Source organism: Brachyhypopomus gauderio, chromosome 1 (genome assembly GCF_052324685.1).
Source record: "Brachyhypopomus gauderio isolate BG-103 chromosome 1, BGAUD_0.2, whole genome shotgun sequence".
In the NCBI taxonomy this organism is placed as follows: domain Eukaryota; kingdom Metazoa; phylum Chordata; class Actinopteri; order Gymnotiformes; family Hypopomidae; genus Brachyhypopomus; species Brachyhypopomus gauderio.
The window spans coordinates 35,248,925-35,264,046 of NC_135211.1; the positions used below are offsets into that span (position 1 = coordinate 35,248,925).

The 15,122-nt window shown below is 40.6% G+C and overlaps 2 protein-coding genes across 11 annotated transcripts in view; one reads left to right on the forward strand and one right to left on the reverse strand.

The window, feature by feature from the left end:
• The window catches only part of LOC143518868 (kelch-like protein 33), a 27,539-nt gene extending 14,777 nt beyond the window's left edge, over positions 1–12,762 (reverse strand). Inside the window, exons 1-5 of one of the 10 annotated variants that reach the window (XM_077011744.1) lie at positions 11,155–12,762; positions 10,657–10,829; positions 1,409–1,484; positions 1,129–1,221; positions 67–316 (exon numbers count right to left, since the gene is read on the reverse strand). The gene's annotated coding sequence lies outside the window, so the exon portion shown is untranslated. The other 9 variants (XM_077011772.1, XM_077011730.1, XM_077011725.1 and 6 more) reach the window with 9 other exon arrangements.
• LOC143518919 (FH1/FH2 domain-containing protein 1) lies at positions 7,948–12,762 on the forward strand. Its single transcript, XM_077011813.1, has 9 exons — positions 7,948–9,067; positions 9,290–9,433; positions 9,905–10,087; positions 10,403–10,522; positions 10,633–10,794; positions 11,263–11,510; positions 11,885–12,125; positions 12,359–12,467; positions 12,562–12,762. The coding sequence occupies exons 1-9, from the start codon at positions 8,582–8,584 to the stop codon at positions 12,588–12,590; spliced, it is 1,722 nt and encodes a 573-aa protein (XP_076867928.1). The 5' UTR covers positions 7,948–8,581; the 3' UTR covers positions 12,591–12,762.
• Positions 12,763–15,122: the final 2,360 nt, after the last annotated feature.

Genomic DNA, 15,122 nt, shown 5'->3' on the forward strand with positions numbered 1-15,122 from the left:
GAGATCCTGTATGCACTGTGCAGTCATCTGGGGTTTCAACAAGCCTATTGTGTGTTTGTGAGATACCTGCTGTCTGTGTCCTCTATATCTGCGTCTGCATCGCTCTGTCCTTGAGCATCTGACTGAACGCATTCCTCCTGCAACATGAGTCACAGACACCAGCCACCAAACACTCCAATTCTTACGTAGATCTGCTCCAAAATAAAAGTTTCTTTCTCACAGGCATACACCTACCTACCTCTGTGCCATAGCCTTCGGAGTATCTGGTGATTATGGTTCTGTTTTTCACACATTCATGACACTTCAGGCTGTTTTCCTGTGAGAGTGACAAATAAAGGCAAGCCAAAGTCACCTCGAACTTCAAGTAAAGAATTCTGACTTGCATGGAATTCATGTCTGGTCACCATTGAAGCATTTAAAACAATTAACAAGTATTGTCTTAGTGCCCATGAAACGGAGCACTACAAAAGTGTTAGATTTTTTTCACAAGACTTTGTATGTGATGTGATGTAACAGTTTTTATGATAACTAATAAAGGAGACAGAGATTTGTGACCAGGTTTGATAAGGTCTGCTCTGAGCAGTTTAATTATATGAGTGAAAACTGTTTTGGCCGATGCACAAATACTGTACAAGCGATCAGTCCTAAAAGCAAAAGCAATTTAAACGTGTGCCAAGTTTTTATGAATTTGGCTTAAAAACTTCAAAATTAGATGAGTTTACAAATGATATTACACTACCACTCCTGCTACTACTAAATAAAAATGATAATAATGATAAAATGCTCTTTATATATTTTGTTTTATACAAATTTACTTTGATGTTTCCCAATTTCTCTAAATGCTCATGTACACTGTAAAGTGGGGGCACCCAGGTGTACTGGTGATTAGAATGAGAATTCCACCGTACCAGTACATCACATGTGATGCTGAAACAGAAACACTGACACCTTGCAGCATTTTATTTGAACTGTTTATGCCTGGTAGTTTACAATAGGCAATTATAAGTATGTGGATAGTATCTGGAACAGGACACTGTTGATTAATATTGTGTGGCGCTGGTGGTGCCTTGTTGATGTACTGGTTTTGGATTTGTTGTTAGGAGCAAGTGTTGCAAGAGAAAGACTCACTGCTTGTGGGTGTTGTTTGCAGTCACTGGTGCATGGCACTTTCTCACACAAAGACAAACCCTCAGGCTCCCTAAATCCTGCACTCACTTCAACCTGTTGAGACAGAGGCAGAAAAACAGTGATCTACTGACAGCCGTGAGGCCATCGCCAACTGACACATCACGCGCCGACACATCCAGTTACTCTACCTCCTGTCTCGATCAATAGGACACTCACACATACCTACACACACCTACACACAGCCACGCACACCCACACACACCCACACACACCTCTGTACCTCACAATCATTGTCGGAGTTTTCAGTGAACAGCCCGTTTGAATCTCTTCGCTGCGTCACCTTCATCTCTGTCTTGCTTTAACATAGAATCATAGGTTCAATAACATAAAAATGGTTATACTTTAAATATTGTAGCACTGACAGGAATGCCAAGCTATGATTTGGCTTGAGTAAACATTTAAGTTGAGAAGAACTCCTAACTTTTTGTTTGAAACTCTAATCCTGAGTATGTGATACTGTTAAATAAAGCAAGATATTTAAGTTTTCATATATCGTGAATAAATCTTACGCAGAGGAAGTGCCACCGATCCAGCGATGGGTTCAACTCTGTCCCCACGCATTATCTTAACAGCTGCTCTGCGCGCATATTACGTAATGCGGACGCTCGGATCGCCAATGCGTGACTACTTTTTTGATATTGATCATTTTTCATAAATCTTAGCTAAATCGTAGAGTGAGTGTAACAATTCGACTAATTCTGCCTACCCAAATAGCGTAGTCAAAGAAAGTGCGTGTATAAACACTCGGTTACGCAATTAAATTCAAAATAACATGATTATACGTAGAGGCGAAGTGTAAAGCAAGAAAACTCGTTCAACAGTACTCTACTGAAATGTCATCAGCGCCTTTCTTAATTTGAACTTAACCGTCAGGTTTACTCATACCCTACCTTATTGTGAAGATGTCATCACTTTAGTCTATGCCGCAAAATATCACTTGAGAATCAGTGGAAACAGTAAGAACAAAATATCACGACGGATCTTCTGTGGTAGGCATGAAAACGGAAGCTGGCGATGCCCCTAAAGTGTTTGACATTGTAGTCGGCGACGGTGTCAGCTACAGTGCGCGCCACACGTCCAGTGCCAAAGACCACATCGAGAGCGCGCATGCCAGAAATACAATTCCCAAAACAGGGAACGGAATTGTGCACGGCGTTGGGGCGGGAAATTCATATGGACGGGCTATATAACCAATCAGTGAAGCACGCAGTGGTGCAGGCGTAAAGCAAGCCGCAAATTACGTATGTTACGCAAATGACCGTCGCAGTAAATGCAGAAACTGTCGCTGTCCTGTTGGTGGTGTCGCATGAAGCTACCATCTCGAATAGCGTGCAGTCTCGATTTAAGCAGATTTCGCTAAATTGAAAAAAACATAAATAACCTAAATGTATGTCTAAAAGAAGGAACATTGACTCAGAAAGGACTCGTATTGAAAATTGAAAATATGTCACAACAGATGTTTCACTTATTTATCGAAAGCATCAGATACAATATGTAGAGTGCATATGATATGATAGGATAGCACGGACGTAATTTGGGGGGGGGGGGGTGTCCAGTTTTGGTCCCCCCCCCCCCCCCCCCCAGTTTTTACAGTTAAAACCAAATATTTAAATAGCGACGAAGCCATGTCCCCCCACTTTTTAACGGTAAAAAAACAAATATTTAAATAGCGACGAATCTATCGCTAGGACCATGCAGAAAACGACCACTCCGTTAACACTTTACGTTCAACACCCCCCCCCCCCCCCCCGTCAACAAAATTTGTGTCCCCCCCCCCACCTATGAAATCAAAATTACGTCCATGTAGGATAGGATATAGGCCTAATGCAGCAAAACGGATTAGATGGCTGTGTCTTTTGTGGCACAGCCCTCTGTAGTAAAATGGTGAGACGGGGCACGTTTAAAGCATCAGTACGTAACCTGTGTAAAAATAACTTGCTCACATTTGCTAAAACTCAGGGGCTCCACCTAGACCACCGGTGCCATTTTCAAGAATCCACCTGTATCCAAACCACCAATCAGAGCAGGAGGAGTCTAGTCGTATCAATTAGTGATGTGTCGTTCGCGAACGATCCGGCTCTAAGTGCCAGCTCTTTGAATTGAACAATTAGAACCGGCTCCACAATGGGAGCCGTTATTTTCATTCAGTATCTCGCTGTCTCTCCACCTCCCTGTCGTTGCGCTTGTGCTCTGTAAGTGCCACAGTGCCAGTTTCTTTCCAACGTCGTTTTTATTTGTCCTTCGGTGCCTCGCTGTCTGCCAGCGCAATGAACAAAGTTATGTATGCAGCCAGGGTTCATACACCTTTACAAGGTGGAAGTCGAGCACTTGTACGTCACTTTCAAGGTCCATTTCAATATTTCCCAGCTCCTTAAACTTCATTAAGTTAAATATTTATACATATACTCGAAATGATTCGAAATAATTCGCTTTTTTATCACATCGATTCAGTCAGATAGTTAGGCTATTTTTTTTGTGAAACGAAATACAGTTACATTTTCAAGCATTTTCAAGTAGCTACTTTAGCCTACTTTAGCACTTTTCAAACCTGGAACACAATGCACCATTAAAATTCGTCAGGTAAATGTTCATTCCCCTGTTTTTAAAGGGTGTTTCTTTTATACTACCACATATCGTTTCGGAGAACACTGCAAAAAATGTCTCCACTGCCCGCGTATCTGACCAATCACACGCAGCTTTCAGTTAATAATGTGGTGGGAAAACACTGAGAAAAAAGGTTATCTCCACTTTTTTTTGTGGAAACAGGCAGACAGTTTGCCAAGCTGTATTGCGTTCTATTTTGGTGCTATTTTGTGACAATTTAATAATTGGTTATAAAAGTTAAAAGTTTTATTTATAAAGCATTGTTATGCAGCATTTTTACTCATCACAAGTGCTTAACAATGTCAATAATAAAACAAAATGTTGTAAAATTAGGTTTAAGCTATTAAATAATTAATAATGTAAAAATATATATGGGGAGCCGTTTGGGAGCCGAAAGAGCCGGCTCTCCACATTAAGAAGAGCCATTAGAGCCGCATCTCAAAATAGAGCCGAAAATCCCATCATTAGTATCAATCACTGCTCGTGAACACGTGTTCAGTCAAGCCGTACACTATATGGGAAAAGCGAGTAGGCATTACACTGTATGCAACACCACCATCAATAGGGGCATGTCTACGTGTGTAGTGGTGGACATTACCCACCTGAAGAATTGGTGTTATAACTAATTTTTTTGCATTTTCTGTAATCGTTTTATATTAAAAATAAATATTACTTAAAGTTATATGAACAGTCTTGTACAGTTTTGTTGTTGAGTGTTTCTTTTAAACCTGCGACCAACTCGTTTGTAGGTTTTACATGCATGAAAGTACTGCATAAATGTGTTTATTGCAAGACTTTTTGACTTCGTCAGGAACTTGTATTTAAATAAAATTTAATAAAAAATGTTTACTAAATTTAAAAATGCTCTTGTTAAAATTATGAAATTTCTGTTGTTAGGGTTAGTTTCAACACAGGTATAAATAGAAAATTATCATAATTGCCAAAACTGAAATCCTAAACCCACTATATACCAACATCCCACAGCAACTCTTCCTCCAACCATTTGATCTCCAGTTAGGGGCTTCTGTCTTTGCCTTTTTCACAAACCAATGAGAGGCCAAATCAGTTTAGAGTTGTGTATACTGTTGCGTATGCTGTCAGTAGAAAGGTCCAGGGGCCACAACAAACATATTAAAATCAATTCTGTCATGGATAAAGAACTCTAACAACGTAACCAAGAGGTAAGAAACAAAATGGATAATAAATCATTTGTTTTAAAGTATCTAATGGCTGATTTAAGTGACGGGTCAAAACTGACCCGTTAACATAAGAGATAGTAACAGAAAGCTAACACATGAGCTTTATATTGGGCAGTATACAGGGCAGTCATGGCCTGGTGGTTAGGGAACTGGTCTTGTGACCGGAGGGTCAGGGGTTCGATTCCCAGACCTGAGGCCATGACTGAGGTGCCCCTGAGCAAGGCCCTTAACCCTCAATTGCTCACTTGTATATAAAAAATGTAAGTCGCTCTGGATAAGGGCATCTGCCAAATGCCGTAAATATTGTCTTCATTCTAGCTCACTCACTTTTGCCACCTGTGCAACAAATCCAGTCGTGAAATGTCCTTACTCCTAAATATTCCAGTCAACTGTCAGCTGTATTATAAGAAAATGAAAGTGTTTGGGAACGACAGCAATTCAGCCATGAAGAGGCAGGCCACGTAACCTGACGGACATAGTGCAAAGAGGTGACCAACTTTCTGCATAGTCAATCACTACAGACATTCAAACTTCATGTGGCCTTCAGAAACCAAGTGCAAGTGCAAAGTCTTGGATGCAGTGGTGAAAAGCATGCCGCCACTGGACTTTAGAGCAGTGGAGGCGTGTTCTTTGGAGTGGTGAACGACGAGTCTGGGTTTGGGGGTTGCCAGGAGAACGGTAATTGTCTGACTGCATTGAGCCAAGTGTAAAGTTCGGCGGTGGGGGGATTATTTTTGTTTTTCAGGAGCTGTTCTTGGCCCCTTATTTCCAGTGAAAGGAACTCTGAATGCTTCAGCATACCAAGACCGTTGGACAATTCCATGATCACATCTTTGTGTGAATAGTTTTGGAGCTGGCCCCTTCCTCTTCCAAAATAACTGTGCACCAGTGCACAAAGTAAGGTTCATAAAGACATGGATGGCAGAGTTTGGTGTGGATGAACTTGACTGGTCTGCACAGAGTCATGACCTCAACCTGATAGAACACATTTGGGATGAATTAGAGTGGACACTGAGAGCCAGGCCTTCTCTTCCAACATCAGTATATGATCTCACAAATGTGCTTCTGGAAGAATGGTTAAAATCCCCATAAACACTCCTAAACCTTGTGGACAGACTTCCCAGAAGAGTCAAAGCTGTTCTAGCTGCAAACGGTGGACCAATGTCATATTGAACCCTATGGATTAGGAATGAGATATCACTTAAGCTCATATGTGAGTCAAGGAAGGTAAATGTTTGTCAATATAGTGTGTGTGTGTGTGTGTGTGTGTGTGTGTGTGTGTGTGTGTGTGTACCAGTTGTCTCACTGAATGAAACAGACATGTAAGCAATTAGAAAGATATATGGATACATATTGCAGTACAGTACTTTATTTCTGCATGTTTGTTGACATAAACATAAACTTTCACAAGCAGACTCCTATGTGGAGAAGGCTTTAGAGTCAGGGCTGGCATGCAGTGGAGAAGGAAGGGGAGGGGCCTGGTAGTTGTACTCATTTGAATTTTCAAGCTAAACCCACTCTCTTCTCAGTCTTACTGACTGCAGCTTTAATACCTTCCCTTTGACCTCTGGCTCTAACAGATGATGGGCTATCCATCTACCGGAGCCCCTAGCTAATTAGACATGATCATACATAATTACTGGGCAGATCCAAACAAGCGATTCCTATCACCTCCCCTGGGTTTACAAGTGAACGCAAACAAGTACAGCCAATTGAAAACTGCCTGCTTTGCAGCGCAGATGGAAAAAAATTACAGCATGTAGTCAACCTACAATTTCAAAAGAAGTGTGATTAATCATGTTTAGTATTTTTTCTAAGTCTTTTAAATTATTATATTTATGAATCATATATACTGTAAGTAACAAATATTGGTTATGTCTTTGTTTACATTTAGTTACTTAATTTGCTTGTGCAAGAGATGCATATTGTCAAGCTACTGAGTCAGGCCATATGGTTACATAGTGCACCATATGGGCATATGGTTAAACAGTGCTCTTTGGAATTGCCATAAACCATATATTAGGGTAATTTCACACAACAGATGGGCTTTTTACAAGCCTACATTGCATAGTCACACTTATGTATACATAAGTGTGCCTTCATAGGGAACACGTAAACTACATATCATTGCACCTAATTTAGACACGGCCACATGTGAGAGAGAACAGACCAGCATGTCTGCTAGAATGTAATGGGTGTTGTAAAGCTTCAGTACCCAAGGGAACTTTAAACATGTCTCTTATTGTGAGACATGCACAACAAGCTCACATTGTGAGACATGCACAACAAGCTCACATTGTGATACATGCACAACAAGCTCACATTGTGATACATGCACAACAACCTCACATTGTGATACATGCACAACAGTCTCATATTGTGAGACATGCACAACAGTCTCATATTGTGAGACATGCACAACAGTCTCATATTGTGAGACATGCACAACAACTTGCAAATAAGTGTGCATTGAAGTTAGCAAGTATGCATTTTGTTTAGTTAGTAATTAAATTAGGAAACATATGAGAGCATTAAAACAAGACAGACTGCAAACAGTCTCTTCCATTGGATGGATTATTTGACTCTATTAATTATTCAATTGTTTCAGTGTATCTATTTCATGTCAGTGTTGAATATCAAGCAACAAATACCACAGATATTTTTGCACATATTTTGGTAAGATCTGTGACCGTACTATGACCTTCCCATTAAAAAGTGATGAAAGAATGATATATATTTAATTGCAAATGTGGATGTTCAAACATGTCTTTCAAAAGAGAGAGACAGAAGGCATCCTGGTATGGGTGGTCAGTGAGAAGGCGGAGATCAACTGAGTGAGATAGCGCAGTTGTTTATACTTAGGCAGCCATATAAACAGGAGATGTTGGTGTGATAAGGAAATTAAGGAAAAGGGTGCAGCTGAAATAAACACAGACTGATATACGTACACACTGGTGGCTTCAACGGCTATTCAAAATGTTAGCCACATACTTTAGAGTGGGAGTCCCAGAGTCCCTTCCCTCTCACAGACCCTGGTAACTGAGATTTAAGCCAGTGACCATGAAGAACTTGACAAGTCAAGAAGCAGTCTGGAGAACCTTTCAGAAAGGACATGGAAGATGGTGATCAAGGAAAGCTTTTATTAAAGGTATTGTAAAACGACTATAGAACTAATAACATTGTTGTCAGAGCAAGCTGGCACATTCAGAGGAAGAGCCATTTGTTTGGAACGCCATGGTCGGACCAAGATTGAATATTGTTGTGGCTTTGGATCTTTCTACTGGGACTGAAATTAGAACTATGTGAACATAGTTAAACTTGGTTTGCAAAGAGAAGCAGAACACAATTTAATCATTGCATTGAGCTAAAGTTAGGCTTGAAGCTTTTGGATAAGCAGGATCTGAAAACTGCAAAAGTGATGGTCTTGAAGACCTCAATGGGGTATTATCTGCAGGCTGTTGATGACTGTTGTTATGCTGAAAGAACTGTAGCAAGTTGAAAGGACTTTGTAAAGTTGAGGAGCCGGATGTTTAGGACTGTGTCATACTAATGGTTAACGAATTAGAACAAAAGGAGTTGTGACTTCTTTCATGCTTGAAAAACCTTGCCAAGAAGAGCCAATGAAACAATCAGAATTCTCCCCTCTCAATCAATCCTGGGCTTCCTTCAAAAACCACACCCCCCATCTTCGGCTCAACACTCTAGACTTTTCAGACCTCTGGGATGAAGAGGACCTTGACCTGGAAATTGATGATGAACTTTCCCAAAGCAGTTCAATATCGAATCAAAACAAAGGACAGAAGACGGATCCTCCAACACCTCCACCTGTCCCACCTTTGGCTCCGCCCCTTCTTCCAGCAAGTCCAATGCCTCCAGAGTCAGGCCATCGAACATTGAAGCTCCACTGGAGGGAGCTGTCGAGTTTGCAGCCCTTGCCTAGAGTAAGTCGCTTTGGTCCACAGTCTATTTGGGCAGGTTTGGAACCAGTAAGTCTAGACACCAACAGACTGGAGTATTTATTTGAGACTAAAAGCAGCAGCAACAAGGCCCTCTGTGGACTAATGGCTGGAAAACGGGTAAGATCAATCACTGCACACCCTATCTCCCCAATTCTGTTCAAAGTCTGTGCTGTAAGAAAAGTTAAAAGTCATATTCATTTTTAGCAGTAGCTCCATTTCACTTCTTACAAATAGAATCAGAGGTGTATGGCAGCGGTATAGCCACAATAATTGGTCCCATGGTATTACAGGCTACCTGACAATTACCCTGTGACTGTCGGGCACCTCTTTTTCCTGTAGCAGAAGCAGCCATGTGTGTCTGTGCTGGGTGTGAAGCGTAGTAACATCATTACTATTGCCCTGAGCAGCCTGCCTCCTCCACACCTGCTCCCACCAGCCATAATCAGCATGGACTCCACAGTACTGGACAGAGAAGATGTGCAGGTGCGTTTACTGTCCTCTCTGTCTGAAGCCCACCTCTACAATTACAAGAGCTTCTTTAGTCACCAGTGTGATATTAGTACATTAACGAGAACCGATGGTTATGAATGTAACCATTTATTTTTTTTAATGTGCAAGCTGCACATGATTTCGTGCACTCTCTGTTGCTCTACCACTCTACCACTGCTGCCACCTACTGGTGGTGGGAAAACATTTATCTCATTATTCTTTATATTAACTAATTACATCTATCATTACAACCAGCAGAACTTTTACTAGATTAAAATTTTACCATTTTACTAGATGCAAAGACAGGAAGTTAATAGCTAAGAATGTGCCATTTATTTCGCAAATGTTGACAAGTTAGCAAACGCTGGCATGCTGCTGAATGCCACTGTAAAGCACATTTAACAAGTGGACAACATTTTGGAGGATGGCAACATTTATATTGTATCTCCACATATTTTCATGTAGAGGCTTCAGCATTTGGTCCCCTCTGAAGAGGAGCTCAGCATGATTAAGGAGGCCAAGGCTCAATCCCCACGCTCTGGTTTAGCCCCTGCTGAGCAGTGCCTCCTCATCCTGGGCAATATCACTTACTTGAAGCCCAGGCTTGAACTTTGGGCCTTTGTACTGGACTATGACATGCTGGAGAGGGTGAGAAGGAAACATATTTATATATGTGCTTTTTAATATTGTATTTTGCTAATAAATATAATATAGCCTACATTGTTCATGTTTCTAGTTGGCACAGGTCTACATTTATGGCACAATAAGGCAAACATGTCTGCTGCCTCTCCCAATTTTGATTTGATCATTATTATTTTTTTATTATATGTTGCTGTAATTTAAATACTTTCTTACAAACAGTTGAAACAGATCTAAGAATGTCTAAAGTCTAAAATATAGAATGTTAATCTGCTAAATTTTGCTCCTTAGCAAGTGTTTGTTTTGATTTGCTTGAACAAACAGGAAATTGCAGAGCCTCTCTTTCATTTGAAACTTGCGATGGAACAGCTAGCATCCAATCAGACGTTCCGATGCATTCTTGCAACAGTGCTTGCAATTGGGAACTTTCTAAATGGATGCAAGGTGAGTTTTTTTTATAGTTTTCTGAAATAGTTGTCCTTTGTGTAAAATAATACTCAACAAAAGCCTTCAGAGTCTTTAACTGCTTGTGCTTGTGTGTTCCATGTCGTCAGGCTCGAGGCTTTGAGCTGAGTTACCTGGGGAAGCTCTCTCAGGTGCGGGACACACACAGCCGACAGCCCCTTCTGTACCACGTGGGCGTGTTATTGCTCCAGCTTTACCCACAATCCTCAGACCTGTACTCAGACATCACCGCCGTCACCCGCGCCAGTAAGGTAATTTGTGTGTCTTCTGCATGTGGGAGTAGATGCTTTAAAGCACAAAAACACATTGACTGTTCATCACTGCTGTGTTTCTCAAAAGAGGGCATGGCATTGTGCTTCATATTTACAGATTACAACATCAATACTTTAGTGTTGGGGAAAGATTTCATTATTAATTAATGATTTTCAATACATTAGGAGAAAAATTGGTGAATAAAAAAATATGTCAAAGAAATGCATGAAAATATCCTAATTTATCTTTGTAGTGAAGGTATGATTTTGCATATAAAGTATGAAAGCATCTTTGGTGGTAGTGGAATGCCAAATAATCTTTTTACATATTTACATTTATGGCATATAGCAGAAACTTACCTGGAGTAACGTCCAAAAAACATCTAATCATGTCCGCCAGATGTACAGCCTTAGCAGGAACAAACAGCACTCCTTAGAACCATTAATCAGAATCCTTCGCTTTGCCAGTGTGACTACTCGCAGGTTCAGGTTAACTTCTCACAGCTGGAGGCCCTCTGCAAAACATCATGGGAGCAGCTTCATCTGCTGGAGAAGAATGGCGAGGGGAGGAATGGAGGAGGCACAAGAGGAGGAGAAGGGGAAGAAAGGAGAAGGGGGACTGAGGGGTCCCTCCGCCAGAGGCTACCACACTTCCTGAAAGAGTGTGAAGACAGGCTGAAGGTGCTCCGTGCCGTCCATCGAAGGGTCATCAACAGGTAGCTAGTGCAAGAATTCACCATCACTAGATCCCAGTTGATAGTGGGGTAAACAGGCAACAAATCAATTGGAATTAAGATGACTCATCAAAACCAAAAAAAGAAAAACATACATAGTTAAGTGTTTGTAGTGCAAGCATAAACTGTGCCCAGTGGAATGTGCAAGACAGCACTCACTCTCAATTCAATTCAGTGCAGTTCAAGAGAGCATGCAGTATAATATTATCAAAGCACTGATAATATAAAGGGAGAAAATGTCTAATCATATCTATTATTAGTCACAATAATATTAACAGTTTTTATTATTAATAAATTGTATTTAAGTGTAATAATACCTCTCTCACTCTCTCTCTCTATCTCTCTCTCTCTCTGAGGTTTCACTCATTCCTGTTGTATCTGGGCTACTCACGCTCCATGGTGAGGGACACGGGTGCAGGTGCGTTCTGCAAGACCGTGAGTGACTTCGCTCTGGAGTACAGAGCCACCCGCCAAGCCATCTTCCAGCAGAGAGAGAGGGAGCAAGAGCGAGAAAAAGAACGAGAGAAGAAGGAGGAGAGAAGGCGAGACATCTCCACTCCCAGTGGCAAAGGCCAGACTCCACAAGGTCCAAGTCAGGTGAGAAGGAGGCGTGTGAGATATTTTGTCTTTTTGTAACAATTAACAAAACTGAACAAAGCGGCTAAATAGATTAAATGCAGAAGACCCCACAAGGCAGTGTGTGTGTGTGTGTGTGTGTGTGTGTGTGTGTGAAAAGAAAGAAAATCTCTCTCCCTTTATCTCTTTTTTCTCTCTCCCTTTCACTCTCCCTTTCTCTCTCTCTCTCTCTCTCTCTCTCTCTCTCTCTGCAGGACAGTGAGGATCAGTCCAAGCTGGAGGAGGTGCTGAAGACTCCCGCACCGTCCTCTCGCTTTGACATCAGTCTCCCCCGCCGCCGCAGCAAGACGCCAAACAACAGAGGTAACACACACACACACACACACACACACACACACACACACAGTTACACTAATAAAAGCAGGCCTGTTAGTCATGCTGTTCTTTATATTTTCAGGTTCTCTTCAGCGAAGACTGAAGTTTTAAAGAAGATCCTACTGCCTTCATAATCCAGACTACCCAGTGTATTTTGTAGCATCAAGATATTACAAAGAACATAGCACTTGAAGCAGATTTATTAGTGGAAACTTGAAGATGAAATTAAATGTTAATTTAAATGTTAAGTCTTTCTCAATCTTTTTTTTTATGTATTTGTTTATTAAAGTTTACTATTAAAGTCTCTATTTTATTAGCAGTTTCCCAACGTTCTGCAAAACAAAGATAGTCGTTTGGTATAAACTGTTGAAGTGCTACAAACTTGTTTGTTGATGTGGAGAGGAAATCAATCGGACTCATTCATAAAATCTCCAAAGCTCCTACCTAACCAAATATATGAGATCTTACTGCACAGCGCAGTGTGCTCCCCTAGCAGGTAGTAAGATCTGAAAACTAAGTCTGAACCAGCCCCGGTTCTGGACTGCTTTGCTTGGGGGGGCAGTAAAACATAATGAGGGGGCATGTTGATAGTCATGTTTATGAAGCCAGAAATATATTCAAGGCTTGATTTGTGCATGAATGATGACTATTGATACTGGCTTAAAGTGATGTATTAGGTAAAGAAATAAAAATGCACATTTTCGAACTTAAAACACAATGATTAAAAAATACATGTTGATTATGTAAATGGAGAACAAAGATTATCTAATTGTATTTCATTTCATTACTAATAGAACAACTCTATTTCTTGAAAGGCTGACAAATGTACCTATACACAGACTGAGAATATTCAAACATGGAAATAGGAATGAGTGAGAATATTTATATTACTGGGAAATTAAAATATAAAGAAAACAAAAGAATACAAATTCTGTTATAAAAGGGAGTATTCGTCACATTTCTATTTTGAAAAAGAAAAAAATATGAAAGTATATAAAATAAGAAATCTATCTACTGCACTTTAATGGTAAAAAATCTGGTAAAGTATTGAAGTTTTTATTGATGTTATGAAACGTACTGGTACAATGCGGTATTTATGCACAGTATAACAATACTGGCTGTGATGGCGAGGAATCGTTTAAATCAGGGATGTCAAAGTCAAAAACACAGAGGGCCAAAAAAACAAATTTGCTACAAGCCGAGGGCCGGACTGGTTCAATGTTTATTAAAACATATTGAAATGATTGCACATAGCCTATTGAACCAAGACCTAACACAGTGTATATTATTTAATGTTTAAATGAATAAAGCACTATTTTCTTATGGATCTGTCAGTAATTTCAAGTGAAAACATTTTTCAACAGGCAAACAGATAAAAGCAAACTTCCTTCAAAGAAAAATCACATGAAGACACACAGAAGACACACAGGTTTACCTTTTACCTCCGTGAACATGTACTCTGCCTCCCACCTGGCTTGAAACCCGTTCTCAGTGTCCACCTTACGTTTAGTCATTTTTGAGAAGGGGGATAGCTGAACGTTGATGTCTGCTCTGACTGCTGATTTAGGTTTATACTTTCGCGAGTGACCATAGTGCGCGACTCCGAATTTTAATGTTGCTTTGTGTTGCAGGTTTGAAAAGTGCTGCAATTTAGGCTAAAGTACTTGAAAATGTTTTAAATTGTAACTACTTCGTTTCACAACAAATATCTGTCTGACTGAACAGTTCTCCTGTATCACGTTAACAAATACGAGCCTCTTGTAATTCCAGGACGAAACATGAGAGAACGTGAAGACGTTAAGATTGGGGAAAATAAACAACCATTAAATAATGTGAATAAAAAGCGAATTATTTCGAGTATATGTATAAATATTTAACATATTTAAGTTTAACGTGCTGGAAAATATTGAAATGGACCTCTAAAGTGACGTACAAGTGCTTGAATTCCACCTTATAAAGGTGTATGAACCCTGCAGACATGACTTTGTTCATTGCGCTGGCGGAGCCACTGCGATTACGTCATTTTCGCCGCGCGGACCCTCGCGACGCTTCGCGCTGCAGTGACTTCGCGGGCTACCGTTGCATTGTGGGGAATGTAGTGTTTGTGCGTACAAAACACCATCGGGCGGCTGTGGCCTGCGGGCCGGTTCTAATAGTAATTCAATATCATCCAGGGGGCCATAGATAATCAATTCGCGGGCCGGATCTGGCTCGCGGGCTTTGACTTTGACATATGTGGTTTAAACCGTGAGCCGCGACGGCTTGCACGGGGGAAAGAGCAGCCTCGCGCGCTGTCGTGCACCTCTCGAATTTTGTAACTTCGCGCGCGCCGCGCCTCAGCGCAATGAACAATGTCATGTTTGCCGGGTTCATACACCTATACAAGGTGGAATTTAAGCACTTGTACCTCACTTTAAAGGTCCAGTTCAATATTTCTCAGCACGTTAAACTTAATTAAGTTAAATATTTATACATATACTCAAAATAATTCTCTTTTTTAAACACACTTTCAAAACGCCCAATCTTAACGTCTTCACGTTCTCTCATGTTTCGTCCTGGAATTACAAGAGGCTCGTATTTGTTAACCTAAGACAAGAGAACTGTTCATTCAGACAGATATTTGTCGTGAAACGAAGTAGTTAC